The sequence below is a fragment of the Ambystoma mexicanum genome, chromosome 7q (assembly GCF_040938575.1).
Source record: "Ambystoma mexicanum isolate Mex_15411 chromosome 7q, UKY_AmexF1_1, whole genome shotgun sequence".
NCBI lineage: Eukaryota > Metazoa > Chordata > Amphibia > Caudata > Ambystomatidae > Ambystoma > Ambystoma mexicanum.
This window is the reverse complement of record NC_090941.1, coordinates 175,932,474-175,948,660: the sequence shown is the minus strand read 5'-3', so window position 1 is coordinate 175,948,660 and position 16,187 is coordinate 175,932,474. Positions and strand designations below refer to the sequence as shown.

At 51.6% G+C, this 16,187-nt stretch overlaps 1 protein-coding gene across 1 annotated transcript in view; it reads left to right on the top strand.

Moving 5' to 3' along the window:
* Positions 1-16,187, top strand: part of IPO5 (importin 5) — a 1,138,249-nt gene that overhangs the window by 648,073 nt on the left and 473,989 nt on the right. Inside the window, exon 14 of the mRNA XM_069640466.1 lies at positions 1,985-2,203. Within this exon, the coding sequence (XP_069496567.1) occupies positions 1,985-2,203 (219 nt within the window). The remainder of the gene's footprint in view (positions 1-1,984; positions 2,204-16,187) is intronic.

Sequence of the window (16,187 nt, the reverse complement as noted above, 5' to 3'; positions counted from 1 at the left end):
GTGCGTCAAGGCTGAGTTGAGCCCTTTGTTTGTTTTGCCTTTGACGGGCTTCAGCCCTGAAGCCCGCCTCTGGCTCCAGTGTCTGGAAAGGCATGAAGTGAGGGAGGTTCCTGAAACTCCCCGATTATCAGGGCAGCTAACCTGCTGTGTGATTGACAGCCTAATCTGTGCATGGATGGGAGAAACCCTCTTAAAAGGCAAGTGTTTTGGGACTAAAGGCAGTCGACCACTAGGAGAAATGCCCAATTAACAAACTGAGTGACGTGGCGCTTACTGCATCCTCCTGGACCTTTTGAATTGCCCGGTGAAGCCCTGCTGCCGTGCTGAAACTCCCTTTTCTGATCGACAAGAGAAGCTCCGGATGGGATGACTTTTTTTCCCCCTTGGGTTAGTGGGACCACCTAAACCTGAGACATACTCCACTGGACCATCTTTCCCTGATTGGCTGTACTACTTTGCTGCTGCAAGAACAGAGTGCCATGCGTCTAGAAATCCGTAGTAGAGTGCAATGTCTGCAATCCGGCCAGAAACTCCAGGAGTCTCCTAAGGACCCGCCAGAAGCAGGACGACAAGAGCTTTAGTCCCTACACCAGAGTACAGGACCCAAAGACTGAAGGAAGCCCAACCGGTATACGAGATCCACAGTGGTGCTGTTTAGAGTGCTGAAACCGCAAAGTGCTGCTGATTCCAAAAGGGCCCATGGTTGCCGACAGCACCCAAATTGCTGCCGCTGGATCCCTCCAGACGTCCTCACTCTTGTCCCCACTCTTGTCCCCACGACTGAGGCTGGGAAACACAGGGCCTGCATCGTTGAAACAGCACACAATCCAGCTGGACTGCTATTTTTCTAAACTGAGATACTGTTTAGACTTAAGGTACTTAGCTCAGTGTCTTTTTGAGCTGTGCTTTGCTCATTTGAGACTTGGAGTGGCTTAACAGCTTGTGACCCTACAAATTATTTTTACAAAACTCTTTAACTTTGTGCGACTAGTGCCTGAGCTCCATAGACTGTGCTCCAATTGACTTTGGCTGTCCTGACTCCCTGCAGACTCTCCTAGTCCATTGATTTTGATATTGCTGTCCCTCATAGGTGGTTACTTGTTTTAGACTGTTATTGCTGGGAAATGCTTGCCTAGACGTCATTGGAAGATTTAATTATATTCACATGCCCGGAGAACCTTTTCCTTCCTATAACTTGTCCTTTCTGCAACCTCAGATTCTACAAAGTATAACTCGTGATATATAAATGCCATTACTGTCTTTGTGAATGAAGTTACCTCTGGGTGTAGGAAGTGTGAAAAGCATATCCAAAGAGTATCCACTAACTTGGGCTGATTCTGGGAAAGTATTTTAAAGTATATTTGTTGCATATCTTGCCCTTTTAAAGAATGCTTATTTAAAAATTTTAGTTAAATAACTATAACTGAATAGTACGAGTGTTGCAGTACATTAAAATTCTGCCATCCACACACTATCTTGGATTGTTTTTCTCTCTTGCCTAATTTATTGTAATTTGAGAATCTGTGGAAGGTATCAGTATCTCATTTATTTAGCAGAGTTGCTTTGTGCTAGTTATGAAACTTGATAATTGTGCCTTTTTGTTGCCTTCTTCCTATAGTCCAGAGCGTTTATAGAGCCAATGTCCTAGGTTCTGTGCCCAGTGCTGTAGGTAAATGTGCATACATTGACAGACTGCACACCTAATTTCTTTTCAAGTTAATTTTCAATAATTACGAAATGTCCTTCAAAGGGTTAGTAGCTTCTCCCAAAGTAATGGTAGTTCTAGGACAATGTACCATTATCTAACAATCTAAATGTTTAGTCTGATTATTTTTGCTCTGCTCTGCAAACAATCATCTTGAATTGTGTATATTCCAAAGTTTAATGTTTCTTGTGAAAGTATTGATGGTCTTTTGAGCAGGCACAGTTACTTGATGCCTTCCTGATTGGATCCTTCTTCTTGTCCCCCTCCCCCCCGCTCCAGCTGATACAGAAGGGCACAAAACTAGTTCTTGAACAAGTTGTTACTTCAATTGCCTCGGTTGCTGACACTGCAGAGGAAAAGTTTGTTCCGTACTATGATTTATTCATGCCGTCTTTGAAACACATAGTTGAAAATGCTGTTCAGAAAGAGCTGCGGCTTCTCAGGGGGAAGACCATCGAGTGCATCAGCCTCATCGGCCTTGCTGTTGGCAAAGATAAGGTAAGTTCTACTACAGAAGAGTTCACTCATTAAGTTGTAATTTGTTAGCTGAGCCCTGTTGCATGGATCGATAAGCAGACCAATGCTTTCAGATTAGTTACTTTCTAGAATTTATGAACAGTTTGTAGTGCAACTTCACATGACCATTTAGAATTTAATGCAATTGGAGCATGCATGTAAGCATTCTACTGTGCTGGCTTTATTGTAAAGCAAGTTAAAAATAACACTGGAATATTAAATTGTATGTAAAAAAAGCCTTACAGTGAAGGACCTTTGGGATTCAGTGTCCCTATTACTGTTTCATTTTGCAACTTTATTGTTGCATACATTTCCCAGATGGGCTGGTGGCAGCGGGTTCTTTTCTACGGTATGACTACATGTGTGCGCTGTTGTATTTTACTGTATAATGCCCTTTAGAGTGATACTCTAAAAATGACTTCAAGATGTTCTCCTGTCCTTTGTCTATTTTATGTCTTGGCCTTCTGCCTGCACTATTAGATCTGGAATTGTCCTATATTGAAAGCCTCTTTCCCAGGCAAAGTAATGGTGCGTTGCCGGATATGGGGTCTAGGTATGTCTTGAACCAGTCCACATCCAAGCCACATTTGCTGGTTAGATGTGGTGTTGAGAGGCTGTCCCTGATTGGACGCCTGTGCTAGTTTCAATGGTCAGATCCTTACTATTGGCAGGTTTGGGGGCAAATCCTGTGTTAGAGCAGTTTTTCTGACGTTCTACCAAACTTCATCAAAACCATTCAACTGAGACAGTACAAGACTCTACTCTTAGTATAAGGCTGTACCACCTGAGTTCGTGTTAGCGTAGCCAGAGCAGCCAGGCCTATCTTACAAGGAAGAGAGGGCTGCAGACAAGTACAAAGAATCTAGAACCCAAATGAATAAACAAACGCTGACCACCAGAAGCATTATAAAAAAAGGCTCATTTTAAATACAATTGGGACAAGTTAAGTCTTGGGGTATGTACTGGTCAGTCATAAACCCATTTGACAAAAAAAATGCTTGAAAGTACACGGACCAAAACACAACCTTATTTGGAATACCGAACATCAGTTGTAGGGAAGTCAAAACTTTCTTAAACACATTAGTATAGGACACACCAATGGTTACTTTCAGATTACATACAGTAATACCCTAGTAGAAGACCCTAACAGTTCCGTATTGCCCAGCAAGAAATCACATAAGTCAACTGGACAATGTTTTGTCACCCTATGCAGAGCTCATACATTGCAAAATGTATAACTTTGTCCTCGACAGTTGGTAATTTAGTCTTCGACCCTCCTTCATTGACTTCTACCTTTGCATCCTAGGCCGGAGAAGACTACAGATTTCAGCGACTGGTGCTTCAGTTGATGCTGTCGACAGCGTGACCTTGGCCCTCTGGCCTTGCCTATACAGCAGGGAGAGTGGGCCCCGGGGTTCCGATTTCTTTGTAGAATGCATTTCTCCCCCTCCCCCCTCTTCCTTTCTGGTCTCGCGGTTGCTTCTCACCTCAGCTATGGAGAGCACTACCTTAAGTTTTGCCCGTCCTGCAACCGCAAAAACCTGTGGAAGGACACTCATGGAAGGTGTAACGAGTATCTGCCCCATGATCACGACGAGCAGTCTTGCAAGTCCTGCCGACTTGTGTCCGAAGAGGCTAAAAGATAGGACGAAGTGGGCGGCCTTGCCGAGTGTGGCACCCCCGTTGGTGCAGGTGCCTCGAGTAACTAGGATACAATTGTCAGCAATGGCTCCAATGTGGAGGTAATCGACACTCACGCCGGCTCCCACCTCCACCCCCTCCCCACCCAAAACCGGGGTCCCCTTCCACGGAACCACTAGGTCCCTGGCTTCATCAGGCAGGCCACCGCCGCTGCTATGGGGAGACAACATCCCAGTGACGCGGGCACACCCACACCACAAGAAGAAAGACTTAAACAGATCTGTTGAATGTTTCGACAGCACCCACCGATCCTCATGCTCAGCCGCCCTCACCGCAACTGTCCACATGGCATGCGTCCGGGCACTCAAACCATAAGGGCGTCTCCTACAAACATCACAAGAGCTCTGACACGCCTTCTAAAAGCGCATCTGCTCAAAATGTTTCGGCAACACCGAAATCTTCGGCTACAGGCTCATCAAATACCCGCCAGAACTACAAGCGTCTCATGGCCATCGTATCGGCAGCAAATATACCTCGAGACTCGTCCAAACTTCAAGAGGAATACTCAGAAGGCTCACAACCCCTATCCAAGAGTATGGCTGAAAACTCTCAACCTCATAAGGACTCAGTCCTCCAGAAGAGCTTCCCTTTCCCCCAGCTCCCCCAACATTCAGACACCTCTGGTTCACCCCCATGGACCAGAGTGAGGTTTGAAGGATACATGGACAAACTTTCCAAATTTGTAGATATCTCAGAGAGATGTATCCTCCCCAAAGAGACCCAGGGTGGAGGATTCCTGCTCTTCTTTCAAAAGTTCCAAAAAATGTCAAGGCAATTACCACACGAAGAGGTTTTTTGACTTCCGAGCCGGAATAAGTCTATGAAGAGCCCTATAATCGGGGAGAAAATCCTTTTGAGAAGCCAGACTGGGGTGATGAACAGCTGTTCGAGGAAGCACCATGGTTTCCCCCACCACTACACCAGATAGATGCCCTTTGGCTAGATCCTCCCTCCTCACCCATTGACTACCAGCTTGCCTTCAATGCTATTCTAAATAAGGCTGCTGAGCACTTTCAAATTGTCACACAAAAGGCAGTACAGGACAGACTGTGGACGATCTCTTAAAGGAGAAATCCCTCACAAGTCAGGCGATACCACTACTTCGATCAAAAGGTGCATCGCTCCCTCTGTTAACCCCATCTCTAACCAGAGCTGTCAATCCTCTAGTTGAGCTTTTTTGCCTCTCCCCTACAGACTCGCTGTATATCCGGGGCCATGCCACTCGAGTCCCTAGTAGTCAGTATTACAAGGAAGAGAGCCGTAGTACCCTTGTCTACGGCCTAGGCACCACCAGACAAGAATTGTAAAGTTATACGCCCTCTGAAAGCGCATCACTAAGTCAGCGGTATATTCCACTAGGATTGCCGATAACACTACATTGCTGGTTAATTATAGTGACGTCCAATGCAGTTTACTCCAGGAGGGCCTGCAAGAAGTCCCGGAACCAGTAGGATCCCGCCTGCTGGCTGTTTGGAAGGAAGGCAGGTCAACCAAAATATCCTCAAATACCTTGGCTGCTTCAGAAACAGTGGGACGGACCCTAGTTCAGGGTTACCCTTATTTTAAAGGCACGCATGGCTCAAGAATTCGGTCTTTAAGCTTGACACAAGCATCCCTTACTAACAATCCAGTAGAGGAGACCAACTTCTTTGGGAAGGCAGCCGATGCCTTGGAAACAGCAAAGGAGCATAAGACCTTAAAGTTCTTAAACCAAATTACGGCAAGACCCTACCAACAGCGAGGCAGTAGATCTCGCTGTTCCTTTCAGGGGGGCAATCCATCCCACGTCGTGTCCCCGGCCCCCCCCCCCCCCACCCCCCCAACCACCCACGCGTCAACCAGTACAGAACAGGGAATGCACCATAGTCCTCCGGACAAGGAGCAACTGCCACGGGACAATATCAACAAAAGGGACAACACCGAGGCAAAGGAAGTGGTAGAAACTCCACCCCAAGAGGCTCGCCGACGACTGCTCAAAAATGACTCGCCAGTCCGGGTCCCCTCCCAAGCCTCCCCGGTCAGGGGAAGTTTAACATCTTTCCTTCGTGCATGGGAGAGGGGGGGGGGATCACCAGACCAGTGTGTGCTCAAGACTTGCCTATGGGTACTGTATTGAGTTTAGCAGACCACCTTGATACCGACCACCAACCTCCAGACGCCCATCACCAGAACACCTGAAAATTCAGCTACAAGAGGGTGGACCTCCTTCAAGAAATGGGTGCAATAGAAGTCGTCCCCATTCTACAGGTAAACGAGGGTATTCAGTTTATTTCCTTGTAACTAAAAAGGATCTCAACATGCGCCCTGTGTTAAACTTGCGCCCAGAGAACAAGTTTGTCAAGCCTCAAAAGTTTGGAATGACACCATGGCAGGAAGGAATTCCATCTGCAGATGCAGGGGGAGCCCATTGCAACATTGGACATGAAAGATGCATACTTTCATATTTCAATGTTGCCAGTGCACAAAGTATCTAAGGTTCATGATAGAGGACAAACGTTATCAGTGCAAGGTCCGTCCCTTTGGTATTGCCTCAGCCTTAATGGTATTTACAAAGGTACTGGAGGTAGTAGCGGCTCACCTGCGCAGGTAGTCGATTCTAGTCAAACCTTGACGACTGGCTAATAACGGGGGATTTGTACAAAACTTGCCTATCAAATACCCAGAAGATGGTAGATCTCCTTGAGTTTAGTATTCTCAAGCAACGTGGAGAAATCCAACCTGGACCCCAGCCAAGTTAATTTCTGCGGGCTCTAATTCGAACCGAAGATGGGCTCGTCTTCACCTCCGAGAGGGTTCAAAACTTGATGTTCCAAATTCCTCACTATGTAGCCAATCACAAGGTGACCATACGCAAAGCCATGCGACTGTTGTTGATGGCCTCCAGCATTTATCTAGTCCCACACGCACGTTTGCGCATGTGCCCCATGCAAGAATGGCTCTCAAGCCAATGGTGTCAGGCCGGCGGACAATGGGACGATCTAGTGGTTGTCTTGGCAGCCCTCGTTCTCTCTGCAGTGGTGGTCAAGGGAAAATCTCTTGCAGGGGAAGTCCGGCACCACCCCAGCAGTAGAAGCCACTCACCACGGACGCATCTGACGGGGAGCTTACCTCCTTCAGCCAACGCACAGCGTTTGATCCCCAGCGTTGGCACCCAACCACATAAACCTGTTGGAATTACTAGCAGTAGTCCAACCCCTGAACAGGGAAAGACTATCCTAGTCCTCGCGGACAGCACCACGACCATGTACTACCTGAACAAGCAAGGGGAACTCGCTCTCAAGGGCTATTCAAACTGTCTAGGAACATATGGAAATGGGCTCTCAAACACAAGATGTTCCTGTCTCAACACATGCCAGGGGAACTCCATCTTCTGGCAGACATGCTCAGCAAAGACTTCCCACTACCCGTAGAGTACAAGTGGTGATTACACGAAGACTGGGGCTTCCCAGAGATCGACCTGTTTGCAACTCTGGAGAACGCACAATCCCCAGATTACACCTCCAGGTACCCCAGAACCGCTCCATGGGGAACGGTCTCTGGATAACCTGGTCAGGGAAATTAGTTTAGGCCCCCCAACCAGTCCCTAAACCCATCTCCCCTACTCACCAAGAGTGCACAGGATGCACCAGCAGCCAGTCACTTTGATCTTGGTGGCCCATGTGTGGGCCTGCCAACCCAGGTTCTCATCTGATGGCAATGTCGGTCTCCCCTGCGAGGAAACTATGCTCTTGCAACATGCGATCACAGGACAGGGGTGAAACACTCCATCTATGCCCGCAAAAGCCACTTAGCGGCCTGGCTCCTGAGGTCATAGTTCGGACACCTCCAACTTCCTCAAAGATGCATGGACATACTTGGAGAAGCAACAAAGCCTAACACCAGACATTGCTACTGGAAGCCCTTCGTCATCTGGTGCCATTCCAAGAGCATCAATCCCATAGATTGCTCAGACACATATTGTCCTATACCTGACTCACCTACTAGTCTCAGGTCTGTTTTTTAATTCCCTGAAGGTACAATGAGCTGCACTTTCTGCTTACACGAAGTCTCCAAAAAGGTTTTGTGGTGGAAAAGGCCAGTTAACCAGGCTTTTCTGGGAGGAGTTAAAAGACTTCATCCCCCAATTTCAAACCCAGCTCCTGGACGGGACCTGAACGTGGTTCTCGCGACTAATGGGACCTCCCGTTTGAACCTATGCATAAGGTGAGCCTTGAAGCACTCCCTTACAAGACCACCTTCCTGGTGGCAGTCACCTCAATAAGAGTTAGTTAACTGCAGGCCCTTTCAGTTCTAGACCCAATTATCACAATTCACAAAGATCAGGTGGTTCTGCACACTCGCCCACGGTTTGCATGTAAATTCACTTCAAAATTCCACATAAACCAGTCAATAGAATTACCCACCTTTTTCCAGAAGCCCACTAACGTGGCAGAAAGAAGCTGCCGCACACTTGATGTGAGGAGAGCGGTCGTATATTATCTGGAAAAGACTAAATCACTAAGGAAAACCAACCAGTTTCGTTTCAGTGGCAGCTGGTAGAAAAGGGGATCCAGCTTCTTAATCCTCCCATTTCAAAGTGGATTGTAAACCGCATCACACTATGCTATTCTTGATAAGAGATCTGCCCTTCAAGCCTAGAGCACATTCTATTCTGGGCACTAGGGCTTCCATAGCATTCATTGCAAATGTTCCTCTCAAGTTCATTTGTAATGTAGCAACCTGGAGTTATGTACACACCTTTACAAAACACTACTGCCTAGATACTCACTCTAGGTCTGATTCTCAGGTGGGACAAGCAGTACTAAGACATCTCTTTACTACTGTTCCTTCACACATCCCACTACCATCTCTGGGTACTGCCTGCTAGTCTATGCACCACATGTGATTCTAAGCAGATTCACAAGCATCAGAAGACCTACATTACTTACCGTAATAGCATTTCGAATGGTTTGTGTCCTCCAACGTACTTCACATCTTTGACATGTAATGGCCACAGCTGTGCACTTCGGAAACTTTTTTGGCAGAGTACGTCCTGCATCGATGACGTCTGGTCTATGTCCTTGAAGGCCTCCGTCGAGAGCAAAGTCACTGGATGCTATAAATAGGATGCACAGCGCCCGTAGCCTCAGTTCCGTAGTTTCCACAAACGTGTTTGCTTAAACTCTGCTGGCCTCGTGTGTTTCATGGCAGAGATGTCTTTTTCTTCGACCCCTCCACCCCCCGTCTCCCTCTACTCCACGGTCTGGCTTCAAGACTTGCCGGGACTGCAAGTCGAATGTCGATCACCAACCCGCATCACATTTGTTTGAGGTGCTTGGACGTGAGTCACGACACTGACAACTGTTCAAAATGCCAGTCGCTGACTGTCGAGGCCCTGCGGGAGCATAAAGGGAAGTAGGGGGTTCTAAGCCCAGTAAGTCCTGTACTTCTAAATCGAAAACCAAAGGGGTGTCCACCGACGATTTGAGGGGTGTTGCACCGTGTCGGTAGGAGGCCCGGGTTCTCGGTCCCAGAATGGTTCCCACCATTCTTTTTACTCGTTGCCGCAAGGATAGTGGCATGCCCGAGGGCACGGTTCAGGTCGTGCTTTCTAACGAAGCCGGCAAGGAACGGTCTCGTACCATGGCACGCGCGCCTTCGGGCTCGGGACCGACGCGACTTGCACCGGGAACCTTCAAGGTCCCGTTCAGACAAGGCTTCAGAGAGTCGCAAGAGACATGCTTCTAGGTCCTCATATCCATCCAGACCACTGCAACCTGCTAAGAGCTTGATGCTGGCATCGACTCGGTCGGCGCCACTTTGCCGTTTTATCAGCCCACAGCGCCGTCTGCACCAATCTCGAAGTAGTCAGCGTTGTAAACGCTTTCGGTGTCGAAGCCTTGACGCCTTCGGGTATTTTTGCCTGCAATTTACCATTGGAGTACCCTGATCTGGTGGATCCTCCAAGAAGGCTACAGCAAAGTCTGTGAGGCCAGTATTGGACTCCAGGCCCTTGCTCTCTCCCCAGGCCAGGTTTTCACCTCCCTCTGGATGACATATAAGAGGAAGAACGGTCTGAATTTGAGGACCCTGTTGAGCATGTGGCTCCAGTCTTTTCCGGAGACAGTCAATTGGAGGAGTTGAGGCAAACCCTTCATGATGCCAGTGGGTTGGACACTATTCCGGAAGTGGAATTTGGCAGGATGACAAGGATGCCATGTGCGAATCCCTTCAGTCGGTTTTGGATCCGCAGACCGTGTTGGCTGGTCCATGGCTTTGAGCACATTATACGCAAGTTTGCATGGTTGCAGAAGTCTGGTTTAGCCCCGGATATGCAAGCCAGTCTTTTGAACATGCCCTTTGATGGCGCACATTTGTTTGGCAACAAGGCTGACAAGCCCTGAGAGGTTGCAGACCTCGAAAGCTGCGGCTAAATCTTTAAGCGCAGCTGTGCGTCAACCTCTGCCTTTTTGTCCTGGGGGACTGCAGTGGAGGGGAGGTTCTTTTCGTTACTACTCCTCCTTTGGTAGAACGAGAGGGGCCAACAGTCCAAGGGAGAGCGGAAAAGTACCGGTGGTGGTCGGGAAAATAGCAGTGCCAAAGCTGCTCAGGCAGCTGCCTCTTAGCCTTCAGGCACTGCCACAGCTGCTCCTAAACAGTCATGAGGCCATGCCCCATGGTTCGCCGGTTGGGGGCAGACTATCTCAGCATCTTGAAGAGTGGCGAGCCATTACTTCGGATGCGTGGGTTCTGAATATCATAGCCCACGGTTACTGCCTTCCCTTCCTAAAGCAGCCTCACCACAATCCACCGAGGAAACACTCTTTGAAGCTTCCAGATCTGCTTCATGTGCATATAATCTTGACCCTGCTGGAGAAAGGCGTGTAGAACTGGTGCCTGTAGCAGAGAGGAACAAGGGATGGTATTCCCCTTATTTTTTGATTCCGTAGAAAGACTGGGGGATTGAGACCCATCCTGGACTTGCACTGGTTGAACAAGCTTTCCAGGAAGGACAAGTTCACGATGGTTACGCTTTCTCAAGTCCCCCAGGCCCTTCAACTTCAGGATTGGTTGGTGTCTCTGGACCTACAGGATGCTTACTTTCATGTGCAGATTCATCCTAAGCACAGAGTACCTGACGTTTGCAGCTGGCGACTCGCACTTTCAGTTTCGGGTACTGCCATGCAGATTGACCACCTCCCGAGTCTTCACCAAGCTAATGGTGGTGGCCGCGTATCTGGCGAGAGGGGATTTACGTCTACCCCTACCTGGACCACTGGCTGATCCGTGCACGCTCTCCCGAGCAAGAACGCGGACTACAGACTAGACCTGTCGCCAGTGCCCAGGGCCTCACCGCCCGACGAGATTGGCTCTTTCCATGCCATGATCTCTAGGTCCTCAAATCTTCCAGCTGGCTTCTGAGAAGGAAGGCTTCCTGTACCAGCGCCGGGAGGCCAAGAGGAAGGGAAGACAATGCTTTTGATCCCTCTATTGGATGACATTTGGGATGAGGGACTGTCCCTTATGAAGAACCCGTCCTCTGCCCCGGCGAAGAGGGACTGGTACGAGAAGTACAAAGTGCAGGACTGTCTCAGATCCCAGCGGTCCCCGGACTCTGTCTCGGCGGTGGCATCAAAGTCTTCCTGATCTTAGACTTACTCTTCTCACGGAACTGGGGTTCTCGATAAACTTTGGGAAGTCCTGCTTGGTACCATTGCAGGACGCGCTGTCTCTGGGGTCCTGGCTAAACAGTGTTGTGCTTGGCATCTCAGTCGGAGAAGAGAATAGCGGTCATCTTGGGCAAGGTACAACCACTGTTGACCCTGAAGATCGCAAGGTTGAGGTCCATTAAGTTCCCCCTCGGCATGATTTTATGCATATACCTTGTACGCCTGTGCAGGCTGCGGATGTGACTGCTGCAGGAGTCCCTCGACGCCTGTTGGATCCATGTATCAGGAAGCTTCGAGGAGATCGCCCTGGAGAGTTTCAGTTGAGCAATTCGGTGGTGAGGTGTCCGTGCTCTTCTGACGGTGGGCGTGGATTTCCAGACCCCCCTCATCATGAGACAGTCATGACGGACACATCCCTGGAGGGATGGGGCGCGCACACTGGTCGTCTCCACGCAAGAGGCCTGTGGCTACCGCAGAAATGGTTGCACATCAACGTTCTGGAGCTATGGGCAGTGTTTTGGGCCCTCAAGTCTTTCTTTCTGTCCCTCATGGGAAAGGTGGTGCAGATCTTCAGACACCACCACAATGTTTTTACATCTGAAAGCAAGGGGGGGGGGGGGTACCAGAACCCCGACGCTCTCCAAAGAGGCACACGACCTACGGTGATGGGCCGACTACCAGGAGATGTTCCTCGTCCCATTTCACCTGGCAGGAGTGAAGAACGTTGCTGACTCGCTCGGGGAGCTGCGCTCGTGCCGTGAGCGGGAGCTTTGGCAGGACCAAGTGGATCTTCTATTCCGACGATGGGGCAGGCCACACATCGATCTGTTTGTGACAGCAACGAACACCAAGTGGCGGAGGTTCGCCTGCAGGTTTCCCCAGCCAGGGAGCATGGGGGATGCATTCTCGGTCCCCTGGGACGCCTGTCAGACCTTTGTCCCTCGTGAATGTCTATATCAAAATCTTTGCTAAGGTATTGACCGACTTCTCCAGCATGGGGTCTGGCATGGATTCACATGCTCATGAATATTCCCCGTCGTCAGGCTGGGAATCCTCGGTAAAGAAAAAACCAGTATCAGTTTCGTTTCTGATCTGTCTTTTGTAGTAGTAACCAATCACTGGTCTCTGCGTCAAACTGACCACAGCCAATGACTGCCCTCTACCTAAGCACCGCCTCTGGCAGCCATCTTCAGATTTTTACCGCACGTTCATGTGTTGGGATCCTCGTGCTATTGCTCTCGAGCGTTAGTGCTATTTTTTCACGTTTTTTGCTCAAAAACTTCGTTTTTTCGGTCAAAAGAGCCTCAAGCTCCACCGACTCTCCATCCGATCAACGGGGACCCGTGTCGGATTCGTCTGCGCCCCTCAAGGGTGAAGATTTTGTCGAGCTACGCTTTTGGAGGACTCCAGAAGCTTCTCAGGCCCGGACATGGCCCAGGAGAAGGGAAGCTCGACGCCCGGAAAGCTGTTCAGGGTCTGCCCTGGATGCCAGCTGCAGAACGTCTTTAAGGAGGACGAACACTCCTTTTGTCTCTACTGCTTACATGAGGACAAGACGCACGTGGAGAAGGACTGTGCGTTTTGCGGCAATATGTCGGAGCGGACCATGAAGGACCGCCATCAACGTCTCGCCAACTGGCTGGAAGGGAAGAGCCCGTCAGGCGAGAAGAAGAGGAAGAAATCCGAGCGGTCTTCTAAGACCTTTGAGGACGCCCCGGCGACGGGGGTCCAACACAAGGCCAAGCACCGCGAGTCCGCTGGCACCGGGAGCGGCTAACGGTCGGGCTCTACGGGCGCCAGGCAGGGCGCACCCTCCCCGGCACCTTCAGCCACGAGCCAACGCTCTGGGTCGGGTAAGAGGAAGGGCGAGCACCCGGCAAAGCTCCTGGAGAGGCCCCGGTCGAGCTCGAAGGCCCCATCGGAGGGGGAGCGAGGCAGTGTCCCCCCCCCCCCCCCCCAAGGATAAGGCGGTGAGCGCACCTAAGGTGGTGAAGGCCTTAATCCATCCGGCCAAGCCCTCTATCGATACGGTCGCGGCGACCCTGGCTCAGCCTGTGGAGGCTACACCTGTGGTGGCGACCTCGGGGCTCAGTCTCCCTGCCACCTCGGAGGGAGTCCTCTTTTGTGCCCATCGATAGGACCCCCGTGAAATCCCCGGCGGGGAAGAAAAAGGGGGGGCAGGGCGTCGTCGTAGATTCGGCTTCAACCTCAGAGGAAGAGCTGATCGGGTCTTAAGCCACGGCCTTGGCGTGGAAGAAGACCGGCCCGTCGGGATGGATCCCGACGCAGGTGACGACATCGTCGAGGGTGCCGACGGGGCCCCTGATCGCCCGTCTGATTCCCCTCTGCCAGCGCCGCAAGACAACTCGGCGGCCATTTTGTTGGCTATACAGTCCTTATGCTCAGAGATAAGGACGAGACTACCGTTGCCGATGGAGGAACCTCTCCCGTCGGGGGATCCTGAACCGGGACCTTCTGGTGTTCCCCCGCTAAAGAAAAGGATTCACCCTCCACCTCCTTTTCAGCCGTCGCGCACCGTCCAGCCCTCCTCCCCGTCCACCCGAGGGGATGATACGGGGACTAACACGGCAGCGACGGGTACGGACGACTAGGTATACGACGAGGATCTACCGTCGTCACCTCCCACCAGGGCTTCTCCGCCCGACGAGATTGGTTCGTTCCACTCCATGATCGCCAGGGCATCCGAGCTTTTCCAACTCTGCCCTGAGGAGAAGAAAAGGGAAGGATTCCTTTATCAACGGCGCGAGGCCAAGAGGAAGACGGTCCTCGCGGTGCCTCTACTGGACGACATTTGGGATGAGGGCCTCGCCCTCCTCAAGAACCCTTCCACGACGCCAGCTAGAAGAGACCGGTACGAGAAGAAGTACCGGGTCCCGGACGCGGCCCCCCTGTGCCTCCGGGCGCAGCCTACCCCGGACTCCGTCGTCTCCGCGGCGGCCAGGAAGAAAGCGGGGGGGGGGTGCGGCCTCCACATCGACTTCCCCACCGGACGGCGAGGGAAAGAAATTGGACACTATGGGACGCTGGGTCATCTCGTCTGCAGCGACGACTATTAAAGCGGGCAACGCCTTGGCTATCGTGGCCCGCTACGACAGGGAGCTATGGTACGAACTGGCTCCCCTGCTGGACTTCCTACCGGACGACAAGAGGGCGGATGCCCTGGAGATCCTACAGGAAGGTGAGGTGGCGTCGGACCACGCCATCACTATTGCGACGGACATCGCCGACACTGGGTTTCGACCAGTTGGGCAACGGCGTGTGCCTTAGGCGGCGTGGATGGCTCAAGGCTACGGACTTCCGTCAAGACGTACAGACCAGAGTCCTGGACATGCCGTTCGATGGGAACAACCTGTTTGGGAAAACAGTGGACCATTCCCTTCAGGCCATTAAAGCGGACACTGAGACGGCCTGGGCCCTTGGGGTTCTGCAGCAACGATGGACGCCCTTTCGGAGCAGCGGAGGCAAGGGCGCCTCCAAAGGTTCCGGCGGCGGTTTCTCCACCTACCGTCAAGCGGCCCGCTCATCGTCTCAGGAGGCCTACAGAGGACGAGGCAAGTCTGGCGGACCCCGCCGTCGTCGCCAAGGCGGCAAAGATTCGTCGAAACAGGATTGAACCGACCTTGGGGTCGGGCCCCCACCGATGCACCCCGGTGGGAGGCCGGCTGGCGAGCTTCGTCAGCGTGTGGGAGTCCATCTCCACCGACCGTTGGGTGCTGGACGCCTTAGCCGGGGCCACGCGCTAGAGTTTCAAAGAAGGAGCCCGCACGTCCCCCCCCGTGGCCAGGAAAGAGCTTCACGTCCCTCAGCTTCTCCTGGAGGTAAGGGCGATGCTCAGGAAGGGCGCCATCAAACTCGTCCCAAAGAGGCTTCGGGGCTCCGGAGTTTACTCGAGATACTTCCTCGTGAAGAAGACGGGAGGATGGCGCCCTATCCTAGACCTGCGACGTCTGAACAAATTCATCAAGGCGCAGAAGTTCCGGATGGTCACCCTCCAGCACGTCCTGGGTCAGCTGGAGGAAGGAGACTTCCTGTCGTCGTTGGATTTGGAGGATGCCTACTTCCATATTCCCATCCTAAAGGGGCACCGAAAATTCCTCAGGTTTGTGGTCCAAGGGCGTCGCTACCAGTTCAAAGCCCTCCCCTTCGGACTACGGTCGGCACCCAGGGTATTCACCAAGTGCCTTGCACCGGTGGCGGCGCAGCTGCGCCGCGAGGGGATCCACGTCTACCCCTACCTGGACGACTGGCTCATCCGAGCCAAGACGAGGGAGCTCGCCGTGGAGCACACGGCAAGGACCGTCCAACTTCTCACGGACCTGGGATTCTCCATGAACTACGCCAAGTCCCACCTGGTACCCGCGCAAAACGCACTGTTTCTGGGAGCGAAGCTAGACAGTGTCCCTTCTGGCCTCCCCGTCGGAGGAAAGGACCAGGTCCATCCTGGGCAAGGTACAGCGGATGTTGGCTTCCGACGCGGCCAAGGTGAGGTCCATCAAGTCCCTCCTCGGAATGATGTCTTCTTGCATCTACCTCATTCCCATGTGCAGGCTCCGGATGCGCCCGTTGCAGGAGTTCCTGGACGCGCGCTGGATCCA